Below are 21,656 nucleotides of genomic sequence, written 5' to 3'. Positions count from 1 at the left end.
TCTGATCTGTATGTTTTGTTAGTACTTGGGACAATGTAATTTTACAACTTCTCAAAATGCTGTAGTGTGTACATAACTGATTTGCACTAGCAAGCAATGATAATACGTAAATTTCCAGAATAATTTACATGTAGAAAATGTTATTTTTCCAACAGCAGATAGCAATTTTCCAACAACGAAAATTTTTAGTGGTTTTGCTCTACATGGCTCACTCAACATTATTGTAAATTTAACAATGGAGCTTTGTGGGATACATCCAGCTGTTTTGTAAATGTTGCAATATAATATGAAATTAAAGCAAGGCATAGGCCACAGTAAGTAGAAATTTTTCATGTTTTACAGAGTAGCAACGAACAAAAATTGTTTATGTGAAACAGGAGAAATTCATTTTGATTGACTACACTTTTGTTTTAATGACAAAGATTCTATTGCACCAGAATACTGTACAGCATTTCACTCTTAAGGACAAATAATTCCCATAAACTAAAAATAGCTAATATTTTCATATAAATAACCAAATGTTTAACATCTTAAATTATATGCTTATCACTTTTATATACAATACATTAATAAATTACATGCCCATTTAGTTTTTGGAATGGGAAGCTGAAAGTAGGTAAAATATTCACAATGGAGTTGACAGTATTGAACAAATTCAACACATACAAATATACTGTATATTCCACAAATTTCTTGTACCAACTAACCATCACAATTCTACTAGGCCGAATATAGTGTCAGGCATACTGTCTGTTCTCCCTTAGTCTACAGTTTAGACTTCCACTGCAGGAAACTTTAACACTTTTTGTTTTTAGTATGTGATTTCGGATTTCTCTCCTCTTTTTCAGTGTGCAGCAATCACAGTGGAAGTTACAGATAGAACTTTATCACAAACATGAATAAAAATACATCTGGGTTCTCACTACCCTACTCCTTAAACCCCTGTCATTGACAGTGTTTCACACATTATCTTGAATCAACACATTTCATAATTTGCATCTTCCATGTTATGAAACGATGTAGACACTGTAAGAATAAGACTGTCCCAGAAAGTAACAGCAGTCTTGTCTGGCTGCGAGCAAAGAAGAAATTACATTACCAAAAGTTCTGGATTCCACTCAAAGTGAAATCTGTATGCTGCATAAACAGCTTATATCTCTGAGGTAGTGGACAATAATGACATGCTACAGTCTGCGTGTAATGCACAGAAATCTTTTTCAGTTTCTCTGCTTTACAAAATTATAACTCTACCATAGTATAATAACTGTGCTGTTATATTATGAACCAGTGTAATTCTGTCACTTACAGCATAGAAACTTAACAAGCTCACAGTGGTAACAGAACAAAACATGTTCAACTTACATTAAAATATTTTAAGCTCTGTTTTAATATCAGCACGTGTCATTTTATAACCCTTGCAGACAATGTCCACGAGTAGTTGTACATTATCCAGTATCACTGCAAATGCAAGTGCCTAGGGAAGCACATACTCCCAGATTTGCCACACACACGACAATCAATCTGCTTCATATCACAGGAGGGCGTTCCACATCGTGTTCTAGTTCCAGAGCAGTGGCCTCCGCTGTTGTCTCCACAACAGCCTCTGCTTCTAGTTGGCTCTCTGCCTCTCCAGATAGTGCGTCAACAAACACCTGAAAAAATAAAATAATCACTATCTATAAGGGCAACCAAAAATATGTTTACACTATGATAAGCAGCAGCGAAGCACCAACAATGAAAAAGACAAGAATTTTTCTATCTTTACAGATTTTATATTTACAAACATCCAGACAATAAACAAAATCTTTTCAGAGAGTACTTAGAATGTACTGAATGAAAATATGATTTGTCCAATTTCATTCAATTATCACAAGATATCCTGCAGGACTGTCCAGAACTCACTGGAAATGAAGCACATTTGTAGTGTTGAAATGTGCAGCCTGAAGTAGCCTCTTTGGGACACAGATGGGAGGGGAGGGGGGGGGGGGAATAATAGAGAGGGAAAGAGGTGCAGTTAGCAGAAAAAGCTATCTCTGGGTAGTGTGAAGACCCCTTGGGAGCCCAACTTCTACCATGCAACATATCCTCTTACAACTACACTTGGTGCTTTCTACATAGCGTCTATCTTCCCTCAATAGCAGCAGTAATCACTCATTCCCAAGATGTCATTCCAGGTAGCACGTGTGATAGTGTAGGACCTGTTTTATCACTAATTTGACACAACTAAGTGAAAAATTGTATAGAACAATGGTGAGTTCAGTGCTACTGCACTCACCACTGAGGCTGGAAGTTACTGGACACAAAGTCATATTGATTTGGAACTGATTAAGTACTGGAGAATAAAATTTACAGACTGTATTGTATGTTAACTTGAGCATGTAATGTGACTTGCCAGCTCTTGTTTGTAGTTGCTACTTTATGACATTATCAACAAATTATGAAATTTGTTTTAATCTTTACTACAGAAGATGTACGACAACTAAACCAATTTATGTGAAGATAAAGTTGGCATTGCGGAAGTGAACTATTATGTTTCAAAAAATCAATTTACAAGCTGACATCTGCTTTGTTTGCCTGTGTATGTCCATGAAGACATACCTCTAGCTGACTGCTCCTGTTTAAATGGAAGTAAAGTACTGTCTTCTTCACATCAAATAAAATGCTACATTAATGAACTAGTAGTGTTGTGAGACAAATCCCTTAAGGTGGACCTCTGCCGTATTTCCAACAGATAAATTTTATTGTTATGACTTTGGAGAATTTTCTTCACATACTTAAAATAACAAGAAGCCTCTGAAACAAGTTGCACAACCTTCTTTCCCATTTACTTTTGACACTTCATGTTCACCTGCTTACTTTTGTGTATGTATGGACAGTGTGAATCACTTTTTAATGAGAAGCTGTTGAGGTCAGAAGCAATGCAGTAAGGCAGTAAACCTTCTAATGTAGGTACAGTAAATAGCTTCGTCATTAAAAAATTCTCATCGCACGGACTATATAACAGTGAAGAGTAGAAATAACCAGAAAGAAGTTAAAGTGTCGGGTAAATCAAACTGAGTGAAGTCCACAACTGCAGCAACACTATAAGATTTGTTGCTAATACTGTCTGACAAAAACTGGTATTACCATATTTCATTATAATAAAAAAATTACAGAATCTCACCATAGTTAAAAAAGGAAAAGACAAATGGTCAAAATATACATAGAATGCTGCAACAGGAAATTACCAGCTGCAATTTAAGCAGCTCCAGAGGAAAAAGACTGTATGCAAGAAATGGTGACAGCTTACAAGAGAGATTCTTTTCAAATGTTCAGAGACATTGGCAATGTGATAGTACATATAATATTAACCTGAGTTTCAAAACAAGTATCAGTGCATAAAAGGGCATGGTAATTTTGTGAATAGTTTTTTACTCTCTGATTATTTTCGCTCTTGAAAAGCTTTCTGAACTATTACATAGTGATACGACTGACAACAACCTTGTGACAGATTTATTGAATGTGTGCCAAAGAAAAATGAGAATCTGATGATTAAGTAAAGTATCCTTACAGTGCATATTAAATATGGTTGAGGATTAAAACTCATGACTATCAGTATGGAGTGTTCTTGCCACAATACATACACTGTATGGAACGTACTGCTGTGGATGGTGTATTGTGTGACATCAAGGTGGAGGGGAGGACCTTAGTTTCTTTCAAACTCCGAGTGCTGATCTGTGACACACATTGTAATTAATCTTTACGTATCGCCAAAGTAACAATGTTTTCATCTTTGACTGCTTACTCAACTGTCTTTAACATATCTTGCCCAAATATTACTGATGTATACCAACAAGAGAGAAAAAATGAAACAATGTTTAGAGATTGTACTAGGTAATTTATGATATGTTTTGAAGTCATATCAGATTGATGGTACTTAACAGCAATAACTAGTACCATTTAGAATGGTTTTACTAATTTGAAACTTTTATTGATATCAACACTAAGAACGACAACAACAACAACAATAAAGATTATCACATAAAGCCTACTCACAGATGAACAACTAGTTCAGTTTGTTTTAGTTACAGTAGACAAATAAGTTTGATTGAATCAAGGTATTAAACACATTGTTCAGATGATTATACCTTGTTTTCATATTGGAAGTCTGGCAGTTGTTTCTTATGATTAACATGATTCCACAGCACACAAGATGATAATCAATGGTTGTGCTAGATGATTGTAGAGCACACAGTGAAACAGGAAGGATGTTCCATCATTAGAAGGAACGAAGATTTGGGTTTTATGTCCTGTCAACAATGAGGTCATTAGAGATACAGCACAAGCTGACATTGATTTTGTAAGTGTGGGGAAAGAAATCAGCCATGCCCTATCAAAGGAACCATTCCTGCATTAACCTGAAGTGATTTAGGGGACTCTCAGAAAACCTTAAACTGGATGGTCTGATAAGGATATGAGCCGTTGTCCTCCTGAATGTGAGTCCAGTGAGCTAACCACTGCACCACTATGCTTGGTATTTATCATAAGAGTCTGAGGGCATGCTATAATTGGGAAATGATTGAGAATAGGAAGTCATCTGTCCTTTTCAAATGAACTGTCTTGGCATTTGCCGTAACTGACTTAGGAAAACTGTGGAAATCTAAATTTGGACGGGCAGATGGGAATTTTAACCCCAACCATTCAAAATTAGAGTTCAGACTGTTAACCACTGTGCCACTTCAACTGGTAATCCATACTGAAGGTGTAAGCAGCATTTCTTCCAAATTTATTTAATAGGAAAGAGCAAAATAATTGATGTCATTTGAAGGGATATATTAAAATTTGATAAACTGAAAGAACAGTATTTTAAACAAGCCTTTAACAATGCATTTCAGTATTACAGTAACATTCAAAACACTGCAAGGAACTAATTGCATTAAATTTAAAAGTAACAAGGAGAGGTACCCAATGATGGGATTACTTCATTGAAACCATTTATACGGGGTTGTAGGTTAAGGTCTCAGATGTAACACCACACAATCTTTCACATTGGTGGGCTTTTGTTTGGGCAAATAATCGCAGGGAAAATATTTCCGAATTTTGCATGATGCTGTACAGCTTTAAAAAAGTAATGTAATACTGACTGGTTGTATAGCATGATAGTTGAGATACAATGTTCACATGTGAAAGGTTGCGAGTTTGAATCTTATAAGGTACTTTGAACTACTTTATTTTTAAATATTTATTGAAATAGCTTTGGTCTTTATTTTTATTCAGTTAGTTGGTTTAAATGCACACACACACACACACACACACACACACACACACACACACACACAAAAAGATTGCCACATCCAGTAGCTTGGACCAGAATGCCATAGTCATGAGGCATGGAAGCAGTAATCTGGAGGTGGCAGGGAAAGGGAGAGAATAACAGGGTATGGGTAGGGTGCGAGAGGCGAGTTGTCTGGTTGTCTGGTGGAACATGCAGGCACTAGACTGTCAAGAGGTGCAGTGTTAGGAGGTTGTGGGACAGGGAGGTAGAGAGGGAGGAGGACAAGGGGGACAAAGGGGGGAGGGGGCAGTGAAAAACGAGAGGAACAAGGAAGGGGGAAGACGGGCAGACATGTTGGCAGAAGGCGCCACACAAATAGGGTGGAGACAAGAATGGAGACGAGGTGAGAGGGCGGAGCAGGTGAAAACTGTTGGATTGAGGGTGTGGGGACAGTAAGTTATCATAGGTCAAGGCTGGGTAATTTCCGGAGCAGAGAATGTGTTGTAAGGGTGACTCATATCTGTGCAATTTAGAATAGCTGGTGATGGAGGAGAGGATCCAGTTCGCTCGGGTAGTGAAGCAGTCATTAAAATTAAGCATGTGATGTTCAGCTGCATGTTGTGCTAGGTGGTGATCTACTATGCTCTTGACCACAGTTTGGCAGTAGATGTTCATCCTAGTGGACAAATGGTTGGTCAGCACACAAATATGAATTGCTGTGCAATGATTGTAGCAGAGCTGATGGCAGAAGGCCTCTGTCAATTATCCGATTCCTAAACCTATAAACTCTGTCAGAGTGATCCATCTCAGATGTCCAACATAACCTCCAATCCCTGCTTGATGCCTTAGGCCCTTCCCGCAACCCCTTCCGTGAATCCACTTCCTCCTCACCTTACACACCCTCCTCCTACAAGCTCCCCAAAATCCATAAACTCAACGATCTTTGATACCCCAATTGTAGCTGGCTATTGGCCCCCACCAAAAGAATTTTGGCCCTCAGAAAACAACACCTCTGACTAAATGCCCGTGATCTAGCCTTCCCCATCAAAGATACCAACCACATTCCACAAGGACTTTCCACCATCCCACACCTTTACCTTATGGATCTCTACTCATCACTGTTGACACCATTTTAGTATACACCAACACCCTTAATGACCATGGTCTTCCTGCAACTGAACACTACCTTTCCAAACACCTTCACACCTGAAACCCACTACCTGATTCCTCACGCACCTTACTACCTCGATCCTCACTCACAACTACTTCTCCTTTGAAGAGAAGGTATACAAATCCATGGCACAGCCATGGTCACCCTCACAGCACCCTCCTATTCCAACCTTTTTATGGGCCATCAAGAGGAGACCTTCCTAGCCTCCAAAAATGTCAAACCCCTAGTCTGGTTTACAGGTTCACTGATGATATCTTCATGATCTGGACTCAGGGCAAAGACACCTTACCCTCATATTTCTTATTTCTTCACAACCTCAACAACTTCTCTCCCATCTGCTTCACCTGATCCTCCTCAACCCAGCATGCCAACTTCCTGAGTGCTGACCACCCACCTCCTTAATGGCTCCATTCACACCTCTATCCACATTAAACCCACCAACCACCAAAAGTACTAGCATTTTGAACACCATCATCCCTTCCACACCAAACAATCCCTCCCATACAGCTTGGCCGCTCAGGGCAGCTCATCTGCTGTGACGAGAACTCCCTTGTCCAGTATGCTGAGCGTCTCACCAAGGCCATTATAGATGGCCACTATCCTCTAGGCATAGTCCGCTAATGGACCTCCTGTGTCATTTCCTGATGCATCCCCAATCCTCGCACCGCCCCAAGAACCAGCTACAAAGGAATGCACCCTTCATCACCTAGTACCACCCAGGACCAAAACAACTGAACCACACCCTTTATCAGGACTGATTGCCTACCATCGTACCCTGCAATGAGAGACATCCTATCCAAGATCCTCCCCACCCCTCTGAAAGTGGTTTTCTGTCATCCACCTAACTTTCACGACATGCTAGTCGACCCCTTAGCTACCCCTAATCCCTAATCCCAAACCCAAACCCCTTTCCTCAGGGAAAATATCCCTGTGGAAGATCCAGGTGCAAGACTTGCCCCATCCATCCACCCAGCACTTCCCAATCCACAGTCCTGTCACAGGCTTATCCAATCCCATTGGATGGCAGGCCACCTGTGAAAGCACCAGCTCTGCTGCAATCATTGCATAGTTTTTTTATTGGTATGACCATCAACTAGCGGTCCACCAACTAGCTGTCCACCAGGATGAACGGCCAATGCCAAACTGTGGCCAACAGTAAAGTAAACCACTCTATGGCACAACATGAAGCTGGCCATAACATGGTTGATTTCAATGGCTGCTTCACTACCCAAAACATCTGGATCCTCCCCTCTACTACTAGCTGTTCTGAACTGCACAGATGGGAATTATCCTTATAACACATTCTCTGCTCCTAAAATTATCCTGGCCTCAGCCTATGGTAACCTACTGTCTCCGCATCCTCCACCCACCAGTTTCCACCTTCTCTATCCTCTAAACTCCTTCCTATTCTTATTTTCCACCCTCCGCCAACACACCCACCCACATTTACCCTTCCCTACTACTATCCTCCCCCCGCCCCCCTCGCCATCCACGTTCCTGCTCCACATCCTCTCAATGCTACACCTGCCTGCAGTCTAGTCCCCGAGAACTCTGCCAGATAGCACTCTTCTCTCTCCAGCACCCCCCCCCCCCCATCCCCTCCTCTCCCCACACCACCATATCCTACTATCCTGTCCCTTCCCTGCTGCCTGAAGATTGCTGCTTCCATGTTATGTGACAGCTGCATTTTGATCCAAGCTGCTGTAGATGGTGCTTCCTTTACTGAAGGAGGCTTTGGGTAAAAGCTGTGTGTAAGTTTTTTCATTTTGCTTGTCTGCAACTCAACATCTAGTCTTTACGGTGAGTAGCAACCTATCTTTTCCTTACATAGTTGATATCCCAACCTGGAGTGTGCATTATTTGATTTTAGTTTTTGAATTACTCTTTCTTTTCTTCCATCAGTCTTTTCAACCCAGAATCTTTGTTCATGTGATTGTAATTATTTTTATGTATTAACTTTGTATTTATTCTGTTTTGTCATCCTCTGTTTTTGCCCATGTTGTTGCATTCATAGCTGCTATTCCACATTTTGCTTGAATTCCATTTTACTTTTAACCCCTTCTTTCATTTTCTTCATCTGCATTGTTTTGTCTACAGTACAATAAGAATTCATGTTTTAAACGTTTGTATGATGATTACTGTCCAAAAAAAATGTACATCTTGTAATCAAAAATATATTTCACACTATAGCACAGTCAATGTAAACAGATGATTTCATCTGTCATTTTTAAGGATGCAGGGTACTTTTATGGCTCAATATTATGTAAAAATCAAAACCAATTTCTTTCAGGCACTGTTTGTAATGTATACGTCTTACAAGTTTTTTGTTGATAGCAAGTAATGCAGCACACTTTCTGAACAAATCAGAAGTACTTTTAATATATATCAATCTGCTTAGGGTTATTAAAAAATTACGAAGAAATTGATGCAATTCTTTTTCCAAAATGCTTCCTCATATTGGGGTACTATTTAATCCAATATTATACATTTGAAGGAGACCAAATTTTTATCAGATGTTCGTGACACGATGGCTGAGGTACTAGACCTTTTTAATTCCACCTATTATGTATATTAAAAGGATAAAAAAATATCCCATCTAACATTTTAATTTTTATAATTTTTCCTAATAAAAATGTTATTTTTTCTATAATTTAGTTGATTCTGTAATAAAGCTTAGATCTACTACATACAGACAGACTATTGCAAGTTACAGAAAAAAATTAGAGCAATGCTTCATAAACTTCGGGAAATTTTGAATGAAGATATGAGTCCGATTAAACTGTGCCTCAGAGCATTCCTGAACCATATTCTTCATCCTGCAGCATTTCTTCATCGTCAAGCTTCCTCTTGGCATTCCTTTTAGCACTTCTTGCTTCTTTGGTAACTTGAAGAGTGAATCTTTCAGCTTCACGCACCTGTTGTCTGTCACAGGTCAGCAACTGATCTTCCATATTAGAGCCCCCATTTTATGCCTAAATTTCTCAGGACTTAACCTTCCTATCACTCCATCATTGAAACATATCACTGCATCTAGTACACCAAATTTTAATGCATTTAGTCCTACAAAAACATTCTTGGGTAATCTTTCCCATATGCAATGGTTGAAACTTTTATTTGTATTCTGAGTGTCCCCATGAAGACATTTACTAAGCAAAACAGGGTCACTCAGGTCTCTAAAAATTGGTTTTATTTCATTTGTAACAGGCTCAGGAAGAGAATGCTTATGATGGTGTATTTGACCACTTTCTTTTGCTTTTTGGTAACCACACCAAGACTCTGCTCCTTCAGGGCAAAGTCCATGAACAGGGTGGTCATCTGTGGACAACTTACGAAAGTAGATGGCCCATACAGCTTTTCTCATTGCTGTAACATCATTCAGAGGTGCAGTTCATCTAATGGCCAGTCCATAATAACTCTTGAGGAAGGTCTATTTCAGTTTCTGTCAATCTGCCTCGGCCAGACAGAGATTTTCCCTCAGATAGCAACTTTACTTTCATTTCTCTTCGTAGCTTCCTCAATCTAGCACTCACCCTCTTTTGCACAAGTCCACAACACTCCACTTTTGTTACCAAGGTATCAACATAAACAGTGAACTCATTAATTTTATTGAAAGCTTTGGAGTCCTCATTGCCTAGGTACTTCGTGTATCTATCTTTATGAACGGGCACCAACCTCTGAAATATTTTCAGAGCTCCATCATACTCCATAGCTCCACTGTAACCATCACAATTCTTAAAACACTGATGTTCAATATGTCTTTCATTGTTACCATCACAGGTGTGGCAGTACTTAGATAAGCACTCAACATCAACTACTTTTCCTTTTTCCAGAGAAGTAGCACTTACAACACCATTCAAGGAACGATGTCCTCGACATTGCTATGTCCCATCAAGTGCAACTGCAATGTCCCTGGTTCCACTAATATTTACATTTTCTTCTACTGCGTGTTTCGTACATGCTTTAGACATAACTGTCAAGGCACCTAGAAGTATTTTTATGTACTTGCTGAACCTACTGGGAGGAGGAGGAGGAGGAAGGTCCATCAAACCACAAAACCTTTGAGCAGCCTTTTTTCCTTTTACTATTGCACACAATGCATACACTAGCTTCAAATTCACATCATATGAATTATGCACAATGTTTGAAGTCATTTTTCAGGTATATTTATACAGAGAACAACTAATTTTGATGCTAAACCCTTCCTGCTACTTTGTTGCTCAGGTATTTCCAGACAGCCTACACCATCACATTATTTACATTTCTCCACTTTCTTTATCAGAGAAGATAATATGCCCACATCAACAACAACAAATCCACTACAAACACGTCATCGTCAACATAAAAATTAGAATCACCAGGAGGCACACCATGTGCAACATGGGCAACAAGCATTCAGTAACACGAGAACAAACTGCTTCAGTGAAACTAAAATGAATACTAGAAAAGAATCTTTTACAGGCACTAGAAACCTGCACTGTTATCAACATAGATAATGTATCATGTGAATAATCACTGTAACAGAAATAAAGGGGGGGGGGGGGGGCGGCGACAGCATACATGAGTGTAACTAACTTTAAAATTTTGTATATATAGGTCTTTTTCATTTGAAACCCTATAATGTATATATCAATGTAATCAGGGAACACAATAGAATTTAATGAAGTCATGAAAAACATTTTGATTTTTCCACCATTTGTAACTACCCTGTACTCTTAAACAATAGATCAGCATTTTAAAATGTCTAAATATCATGACACAAATAACAATAATTTTAAAGTCACCTGCAAGAAGATTCCACGAAGAAAAAAATTGAATGAAAGAAAAAAATGAGAGTAATTCAAAAAGTTTATATGGCGATTAAAATGACATGAAAAAGAAAAAAGCAACACAGATTTAAACAACTTAAGTGAATAAAAATAATGATCAAACTCATTTGACAAATATTTAAAAATAATGAAATTTCAGATCACCTGGCAAGATTCAAACCAAAAACCTGTTGCATCTGAGGATCTGATCTTAACCATTACACTACGCAACAAATCTGTGCTTATTCCTTTTTTAACCATAGAGCACTACATAAAATTCCTAAGTTTGTCCTCCGCCAACTCCCCCCCCCCCCCCCCCTTTCATGATTTACTTGCAAATGAGGGCCCACCAGGAACAATGACTGCAAAGTGAATACCTGGGACCTTAACCTATGTCACTGTATAGACAGTATCAGAAAGTCAATCCCACTTCTGGAGTCTTCTCCTTGCAAGAGGTACAGTTTCATAATCATCTGTTTCCACTCAAATGGCATATGTCACAAGTTTCCTTTAGTTTTTACCTGTTACAGTGGAATACAAATGAGTCTCCTACAATCAGACTAAAATTAGGGACAGAACTACCAGCACTTATTTAAAGATGGGTACTGACACCATTCATAAATATATTCATGTAGATTACGTCAAGAAACAGAATGTTTTGTGGAGCTCATTAAAGTGATCCAGCACTACAATCAGTGAGCACACTCTCTTTACTACATACTTAATTTGCAAACAATGTCGGAAAACTACAAAGGTTGTTCATGCGCCCATGCAGAGAGAGAGAGAGAGAGAGAGAGAGAGAGAGAGAGAGAGAGAGAGAGAGAGAGAGAGAGAGAGAGAGAGATTACTAAAACACAGACAGTATTACCTCAGAACTTAAATCACTTGCTGGGTCATCAATCGGCTCAATTGAAGTTGTTCTTGGTTCTCCATCACATTCATCTTTGATATCCAATCTTTGACAACCTGTCAATAAAACTTTCTACTGTACACTACATTATAAAAAAAGCAGATGTGAGTGTTTGCAAGTAAATAAAACTGTGATTAAATACAATGAAAACTGGAGTTTCTACTGTAAGCGAAAAATGCATCAACATAAAAAAAATGTATAAAACAGGATATGCAAAAAAAAAAGCAACTTCTGTTATAAAGAAAAAAGTGCTGTGTACAGTAAATTTGGTAAATACTGAAACAAAGACAGGTGATAAATTATGAATAGCAATATTACTAAAATTTGAAGTTGCACATGGAAATAATGTGAATATTAAAAGAAACTGATGGAGTTGTGGCTACAGAATTTAGCAGTATTCCGTTACTTCTGGCTAATATGACACCCTAATCTTAGTGACTGTTATACTGGTTTAGATTGCTTTAAACATTAGTAGAGCCCATTCACGATAAAACTTTGCTATTAACTCCTCATAAAAATCACTACCTAAAAATGTAAGGCAGTTAAAAATGCTACAGAGAACAGTCATAGGTGGGAAACACAATACTAAACTGATGATAAGAACCATTGTCTGGAAATGCGCACAAATACAAGAGACCATAACAATTATAGAGTGACCAGTACACCATCCAACAGCACTGTCAGCAAGTATTACATTATTCAGTGGAGAATCACATGTGATGAAGCCAGTTTTAAAATGACATTTTTTATAGCGTGAAAGAATGGTAATCTGTCTGAAGAAAAGACAGTAAGAAACAGCCGGATGGAAATGAAGAAAATAAGGGACCATAGGCTAATACAAAAACAATGGGAAGGGAAATGGAGTGAACTATGAAAGAAATTAGGGAGGGGATGGGAGAAAAAGATAAATCACAGGGAAAAAAGGGAAAAAGGGGATAGTAGGTAAAGGTGTAGGAATGCAAGAATGAGGAAAAATGTATAAAGAGTAGTAAGGGGAGAGAAGGGGAAGGAGGGGGCAAGTTAAAAAGCACAGGAAAAAAAGGGGGGCAGAAGTGAGAAAGAAGGAAAGGGAAAGAAAAGAAATACAAATATAAAGTGTGTGCAGAATGTCAAGGACCTTCGACTGAAGGTCAGTCAATGTTATGGAGTGGCAGGCACTATGAAACCCTGGTGACAGGTGATGTCAACAATTTCTGAAATTTACCAAATCAACCAACCAGGTCTCCTTTCTTTTGCATGGAAGTAAATGGTTGAATTGTTCAGTGCACAGGTGTGTGTAAAAATATGTATTTCTTGGGCCCTGGGCATGACACAAAATGTAATAATGACCGACATTTATACAGCATAATTAAATATAAATTTATATACAAGGTGAGATCACAATTTTGCGAGATTTATACATTCAATTTTCAAAAATTTTTGTCACCTTGTTGGTATACATGTTCCTGATGTAGGTTTCCATCTTCAGATGTTCTGAATATTTAGTTTTGTTCTTGACAGCTGGAAAGGTTATAAATGTTTTTGAGTGCTCGGCAAATTCTTACTTTCAAGAAAGACATCAAAAAATCTACATTAAATTTTGCTTGAAAAATGGAGTAAAGTGCAGCACTGCATACGAAATGTTGACTGTGGCTTTTGCCAAATCACCTATAAGGAATGTTTACAAGTGGTACGAATGTTTCAAAGAGAGCTGAAAATATGTTGATGACGATGGTTGCCCTTGATGCCCTTCCACAGCATTATGTGGAGGAAGCAAAGAAAATGGTTCTGAAAAATTGTCAGGTCATCAAAGAGGGTGCTGATGATGACGGCATAGCCTTTGGCTCACAGCAAGCAATTTTTTCGGTTGTTTTGGGCATGAAACATGGGTCAGCAAAGTTTCTTTCAAGAGTGTTGAATTTTGAGCAAAAACAACATCACATATATTGCTTAGGCATTCCTGAATTAAGTCAAAAACAATCCAGAGATTCTAAAGAAAGTTGTGACAAGTGTCGAAAAATGGGTATACAGGTATGACGTCGTACCCAAGGCCAAACCGTCCCAATGCAAATTGCCTGAAGAGCCACAAACAAACAAAACCTCTGACTTCGATCACATGTGAAGGTTCTTCTCACCGATTTCTTCCAATTACAGGCATAGTTCGTCATGAGTTGCTGCATAATGTTTCTATGGTCAACAAGGACAACTTCCTGGAAGTTATGCACCATTTGTGTGAAGCAATCTGAAGAAACGACAAGAACTGCAGCAAAACCACTTGTGGAAATATCATCACGATAATGCTCCCACTCACATCTCAATGCTTGTTCATGATTTTTTGGAAAAAAATAAAACCATTATGTAGCTTTAGCCACCATATTCGCCAGACATGGCCCCCAGCAACTTCTTTCTCTTCCCAAGGCTGAACAGAATCATGGAAAGACATCATTTTTCACCACTGATGAGATAAAAACAGAACTGCTGAAGGAGCTGAATAACTTAACAAAAAGTGAGTTCCAGAACTGCTTCCAAGATTGGAGCAAGCACTGGCACAAGTATTTTATATCTGAATGCTATCACTTTGAACGGGACAAAGTTTTGGTTAATGGTAACTTTTTGATCACACCTTATATTTCTGAAACAGGTAAATTGGGGCCTATGTACCGAATCTATCGGAGAACAAATTTAGTTATAATTATTTGAAGTATTCCATTTGAAACACTGGAAAGTAAGTTAACAGTTATGCCATGTCACTATAACCTCCTTCACACAACCATAACAAATGATTGGTAAGTCTTTTCAAAGTCTTTTTGTAAGCAAAAACTAATTTTCATTTCTTATGAGCGAACTAAGTCAAGAGGTCTAATATCTGGGAAGAAGAAGAAGAAGGTTAACGACAATGACAATAAAGCTACTAAATGTACACCAAAACTGTGGATAAGTTAATGTTTTCCAGATGTTTCAGGCGTAGCAGTATGAAACCGGAATTTCCCTATAGATGGTGCTAGCTGTCAGTATAGGGCCCATGAGACCACGTCTACAGCACCGTCTGCTTCCTAAATGGCTGATGAAAGTCAACACACAGTCACCCAAGTTCCATACATCATCAGTATCCGTTTCAAGCCTGTAAACAAGTTGAGTTTTGTGCCTACGAACTACGATTTTCGGACAGCATTGATTTTCTGTTACCATTTGAAGGAAACTGCTGCAGAATCGTATCTAATACTTGTCAAAGCTTTTGGCGAACATGCACTTGGGAAAACAGTGTTTTAAGTGGTTCAAAAAATTCCAAAGTGGTAATTTTGATATGAGAAAGAACGAGCGACCACCAAATAAGTTCGAAGACAATGAATTGCACTCCTTATTTGATGAAGGTGATACTAAGCTTAAGAGGAACTTACGAAGCACTTTAATGTGATGCAGAAAGCCATTTCTCTTTGGTTTAAAGCTATGGGAAAAGTGCAGAAAGTGGGAAGATGGGTTCCACATGAACTGAATAAAAGACAGCAAGCAAATTGAAAGACCACTTGTGAAATGCTGCTTGTCAGATGCAACAGAAAGTCGTTTCTCCATCAAATAGGGACAGGTGATGAAAAATGGATATATTTTGAGAATCCTAAGCATGATAAATCATGGGTGCACCCAAGCAAACCATCAACATCCATTGCAAGATCAAATCTCTTTGGAAAGCAGACAATGCTCTGTGTTTGGGGGTATCAGAAGGGTGTCACCTATCATGAGCTGCTAAAACCTGGTGAAATCTTTAACACTGATCACTACCAACAGCAAATGATGGATTTAAATTGTACGATACATGAAAAACGACTGGAATATGGAAAAAGGTAACACAAAAATCATATTGCTCCATGATAACACTCCATCACACGCAGTACAACGATTGAGGAAAATGATCAAGGCATTCAGTTTGGAGATACTAGGGCACATAGCTTGTTCTCCAGCTTGGCTCCGTCTGATTATCATGTATTTGCACTGGGACATGCTCTCACTGAACAACGCTTCAATTCGTATGAAAATGGCTCACTGACTGGTTCCCTTGAAAAGAAGATATTTATTTATTTATTTATTTATTTATTTATTTATTTGGCATGTCATTCATAGCCTGCCTGAGAGGTGGGAGAATGTGTAAATAACAATGGAGAGTATTTTGAACAAAATATTGTTTATCAGTTTTGAACAACAGATGTGTAATTATTGCAACCAAATTCCAGCTTCATACTTTTACACCTGGTAGACTTAAGGAATTAAATGACATGCTTACACAATATTAGGCATTTACATTTTTAGCATTAACTGCCAAACATTTGAAATTATGTTTCCAATTCAGTTGCTTCAGATAATATTTTATGGAGAGGGACTCCATTGAGAAGAATGAACAGAAATATAATTATGTTTGTTGTTCAAGAAGTGGTTGTAGTTATCAAACTGCAAAAATGAAGATTCTGTCTACTGCAAGAAATTCTTAGTCATTCTCAATATGAGCTACAGTTTGGCAGTAGTCACAGCAAGGAAATAAACATTCACAGAAGCAGTGAAATTTTCACATAAACATAGAACTTAATTGCTATAAAAAGAGCACAATACTTGAGAATTGGGTAGCTGAAATTTAAATGAACATACCCAATACCACTGTTTTAAGTGAAAAACTGAACGAATCAAAAGGAACATTTGTCAAATTTTTAAGAAGAAACTTGTAACCATATTGTATAAAAAAATTGTGTGTGTAGAATTATGTTTTGTAGTTGTATGTATTGTTCCAAATATTTTGATAATACAAGTTAATATGCCAAATCCACTTCATCATAATTAAAATTATGATTTTGAAGTACATGGAAGAATTTATTATGTCAAATTCATAATTAAGGGAAAGGGAATGTCTACAAAATTATGTGTACAGTCACAGCATTCCATATGTTGGGAAGAAATTTAAGTTATCACCAGTGTTTTGAGCACTAGCAAAATCAAGTTTTCAGCAAGTTAACTGAAACCCCCATGAACAATGGCTGCAATGTGAAGGAATCAAGACTGCAGTAGGACTGACATCAGCTCTAAAGTATTCTGATACATACTCATACATGATCTAAGAGGACTGTAACATATTAAATAGAACTAAAGTTGCAATTTAGAAAGTTTATGATTTAACCGTTACAGACATTGTGATTTTAGAACTTCTGTTCAAAAGATCTGATCACGTTTGAGTATATGGAGGATTCTGTGCCAACCTATAGTGAATAAAATGGTTTGGAAATGTATGTAACTACCCTACAAGATTAGTGATACAATTTTTTAATCTGCATTAGGGAATGTGTAAAACCCAAATAAACTGTACTTAATTTAGCTCATCCTACTTTTGTAACTATTTACTAACAAAATAAATGATATATCTAAACATGAACAATTAACAGGCTACAGGAATTTGATGGAGCCCAATTTCATAGCTTGTGAACTAAACAGACTCCAGCCTATGAAATGCACTGGATGCATGGTGAACCTATCATGCAGATTTCCCTCATTATATCAACACTAAGGACATAAAATGTTAATGTGATGTGGAAAAAAAGAATGTAGACACTATGATGTCTATGACATGACCTTTGGCTATCTCACCTTTGATTTGATTGAAAAGGAGAATGATCAGGAAATGTAATCTCTGAAGCAACAAAATATTCTGTCTTAAGGGAACAATCAATCTCTCTCTGAAGCAGCAGATGGTCCTCCATCTGACAAGACAATGAGGTAAATATAAAACTTGTAAATGTACTGGTGGAGGTATGTGGCATGGTATTAATGTAACATACTGCACACAAAAAGTAGTTGTCATTCACAACAGGAAACCAGTGAACTAAGCATAAAGTATTTGTTACAGAAACAGCTGACCAGTTTTCTCTGAATTCTAAATTTGATAAATGTGATGAATGTTACTATTCAAACAGATAGTAAAAGATGAGAGGGGAAGAAAGGGAGAGGCAATTAGACTCCTCCTATCCTCCCCCCCCCCCCCTCCTTTCTCCCGCACCTATGACCATTTTTAGTCATAGGATTTTTATGACTGACTTACTGATCCATAATATATACTGAGACACATCCTTAGATTTGCTTGCTACCTTAACAATAAGAAGTCCACGATATTGTTTGTGAAACACTCCTATTAGTAATAATGTTTGACTTTCAGCACCACTGTATCCCTTCATATCCTTTTTAAAATGCCCATGCTTATGTTCCATGGAACAATTGTCCCCAATGCTTCTGACAAACAGCTGAAATTATGATTCGAATTTTAATTGTAGGGTGGTGCACCTCAATTTCATATATTTAGTACATTAGCACATTTGAAACTGGAGAATGAAGTCTAGCACAAATTTAACAATGTTGTGCAATAAAGTCAGATTTCAAACTATCAGCAAGCTGTCTGTACACTTACCATAATATTTTCTGACCAAAGCCATGAGTAATCTTCCTGTGTAATAATATAAACCACAACTTCATACCCTGCATAATAAACCTTAAACAAAGAGCACCTCACCTTATCTCATGCAGTTTGCTATACAGGTATCAGTACCTTTGTCCATAATCTGTGGCGGACTAAATGAGTCTTTAACAGTTTATGTTCTGCTTACAGTATAAAATGTAGACACACCCATACATGCACATGCTTATTTCTTTTGTTTTCCTGAGCTCAACAAAGTCACACACTGCAATTTTTACTACATGCAATGCAAAAGGCAATGGGTATCTACTTCTGGTCACCCAAAGCAACCTCAATTGGTGATTCACGCATATACGCACCAGTATCATCCTCGCTGTGACTGCTAACTGTTACACAGCTCTCAGGCTGTGATAATGGTACCAAAATGTTGCCAGGATTGTCTGATCCATTTGGGTGGTTGTGTTTACGTCGTCGAGCTTCGTGCATAACATGCACTTGTTCTCGTAACCTCTGTAGTTCCCTCCTCAATCTCTCTTTCTCCTCTTCCTGCTCTTTCACCAATTTCTGAAATGATGGGAAAAAAACCACAAGAAAACTTATTACTTGTGATTTGGATATGAAATTTAATCAACTATTTTGAACAATGGAATTGTGTATGTTAGATACAGGTATTACATGAAATATGAGACTTGGAATAGTAGTAGTAGTAATATTATAATACCACACTGACCCTTCCACAGGTGCCATGAAGAAACATTACTTTTTTTTTTTAAATCAAATGTTAAAACTTCTATCATACAATTGCGTTAGCAATAACCAAGTTGCTTGTATAACACAAACTTTTAAAAACTGGTGCACACTCTTTAGAACCTTACTCATGGAACACACAGAGATATTACTGGTATAATACATATAAATGCAAGACAATTAAGATATGCTTAATACTAACAAGTATCTGTGTAAGTAGAGAGCTGAGGGAAGTGGCGGGCCCCTGGACACTGTGTGCAGCAATTGTGGGAATGCGGCCACTCCGACGCACAACTTCATCCTCTGTTACTCGCAATGCTTCATTAAGTGTTGTTGTCAGCTGATTTACTGGAATAACAAATTGTTACTTTAGATTATTCCATGTAAATTCAGAAGTACTATCAAAGATTCCTTCTCTTATTAACCGACAGTCTCCTCTCACAGAAGTGCAGTAATGTAACACTAAAAATTTTGGTGTGGAAAATAACGCCTAGTTCTTAAAATTGACACACACACACACACACACACACACACACACACACAGTGAAATGACAAAGTTCCACATATGTCACAAACCAAAAACTTCAATACAAGAAGTTGGCAGAACTCTTTAGAAAAAAAATCTGGCCATTAACTAAAGAAATTGACATGGAGCACACAAGACAAACCTTGAGCTATGGCAGCAAGTGCTAGTTCAGCACCCTCTTTGTGAGCAGCAGGTTCTGCGGCCATTTCAGCTATGTGGTCAAACTCCTCTTTTGGAATATTGAGAATGTCAGCTACCAAATGCCGTTTCTCATCTAGTGCTAATCTGATTTCTTCATCCTTCCGGCGTAGCTTCTCTGTAAATAGTAATGAAAGCACTGATGACCTAATAAAATATCTTAAACTAAATATTTGCTTGAACTTCAGTTTTAATTAGAGGTTATGTCATGTATTTTTGAAAATACAACTTATCAAAGAAAGTCAAAGCACATCAAATCCCTGGAAAAATTCCTGTTCTATTTCTCGTCCACCACCACCACCACCACCACCACCGGTAAATATGAGGAAAATTTATGCTTCATACTAGATACGTATCAAAACCCAAAATACGAATTAAGAATATTACAGTACTGTACAAGATCTAATATTCTATCATTCTGGTAAATATGTATGACGCTAGGTCTAACTGCAGCAATCAGAGCCTATCCATATTGGAAGTCCACAGAATTGAAAATGATCTATATACCTCTGTGGAAAATCGCCCACTACAGAGTTCCAATGAAAGTTTACAGAACATCAACAGAATTTGATGATTAAATCACAACATGCAAAATTCCAGACACACAATATGGGAAACACACAAGTGAAGGAAGCAACAATTCCTGGCAGTTTTCAACAAATGCTTTTGCATTATTTCCCCCTGTGGTGCGACATTAGATCATATGAACTAAACAGTTAACTCATTCTCAGAATTTTGGAGAACACTGACAGGTTTACATGAATACACTAAGTCTGAGAATCTACTTCATGTGAGAATATTCTCAGCTGTAGTAGAAGAGTGGGGAAAGTTGCTCAATGTAAATAATATCCTCAGATTTTGCATGAAAAAAACTACAGAAGTTCCTCAGAAGCAGAGAACACTATCAGCTTTTTGAAACAAGTCTGTAGCATAATAAAAGCTGAGTAAGTTATATTGGGCTTAAGTTTGATAAAGGTTTTTCAGTAAAAACAGCAGAATTTATGTTGCTTGGAAGGCAGAACGAGATACACAGCCCAAACAAATACTGAAGAGCGCTGAAGAGAGCAACTGTAGATATTTATACTCTTGTAACAATAAGGAACATTATTTGGCTGGTGAACCTCCTTCCCGAAGATCAGGAAACAAGAAGTGGCGACCTTTCAAATGAAGTGAAAATGATAACATTTTTGTGCTATTTAGCAGACCTAGTTTTCAGACTGGTTCAGGAGAAGACTTACGTATACACCAGATAACTATGTCACCGACTTTTCAGATGTTTTTGACCATGTTTCCTCAAAGCAGAACTCTCTCATTTTGTTACGTCGGAAGTAAGTAGTTGGATCAGAAAAATTAGTGACAATTTATTTCAAACCTAGTGACCTGTTACTTCTAACAAAACTGCATGTGACCACTTAAGTACTTGATACATGATAGAATTCTGGGAGAGTTCTATTTTGAAGTAGATCAAAAAGTGATGTATCTTAAGAATTTTATTCTCACAACCTATTCATCTAAACTTCAATAAAATAATTTAAAAAATCAGTATCATCAGACAATGCATTTTTGTAAACTGTCTGTAATCATCTTACTAATTTGTTGCTCCACATACAACTGTGACCAAAAC

At 37.7% G+C, this 21,656-nt stretch overlaps 1 protein-coding gene across 1 annotated transcript in view; it reads right to left on the bottom strand.

Annotated features, from left to right (window-relative positions):
- LOC124594353 (rho guanine nucleotide exchange factor 12) overlaps positions 1-21,656 on the bottom strand; it is a 1,115,193-nt gene that overhangs the window by 1,495 nt on the left and 1,092,042 nt on the right. The window contains exons 32-36 of the mRNA XM_047132720.1: positions 19,977-20,150; positions 19,511-19,656; positions 18,921-19,125; positions 12,099-12,196; positions 1-1,652 (exon numbers count right to left, since the gene is read on the bottom strand). The exon at positions 1-1,652 is cut by the window's left edge and continues 1,495 nt beyond it. Of these exons, the coding sequence (XP_046988676.1) occupies positions 1,527-1,652; positions 12,099-12,196; positions 18,921-19,125; positions 19,511-19,656; positions 19,977-20,150 (749 nt within the window). The 3' untranslated portion in view covers positions 1-1,526. The remainder of the gene's footprint in view (positions 1,653-12,098; positions 12,197-18,920; positions 19,126-19,510; positions 19,657-19,976; positions 20,151-21,656) is intronic.

This window comes from Schistocerca americana, chromosome 2 (assembly GCF_021461395.2).
Source record: "Schistocerca americana isolate TAMUIC-IGC-003095 chromosome 2, iqSchAmer2.1, whole genome shotgun sequence".
Taxonomy (NCBI): Eukaryota; Metazoa; Arthropoda; class Insecta; order Orthoptera; family Acrididae; genus Schistocerca; species Schistocerca americana.
The sequence above is the reverse complement of the archived record's forward strand: the minus strand, read 5'-3'. Positions and strand labels throughout refer to the sequence as shown.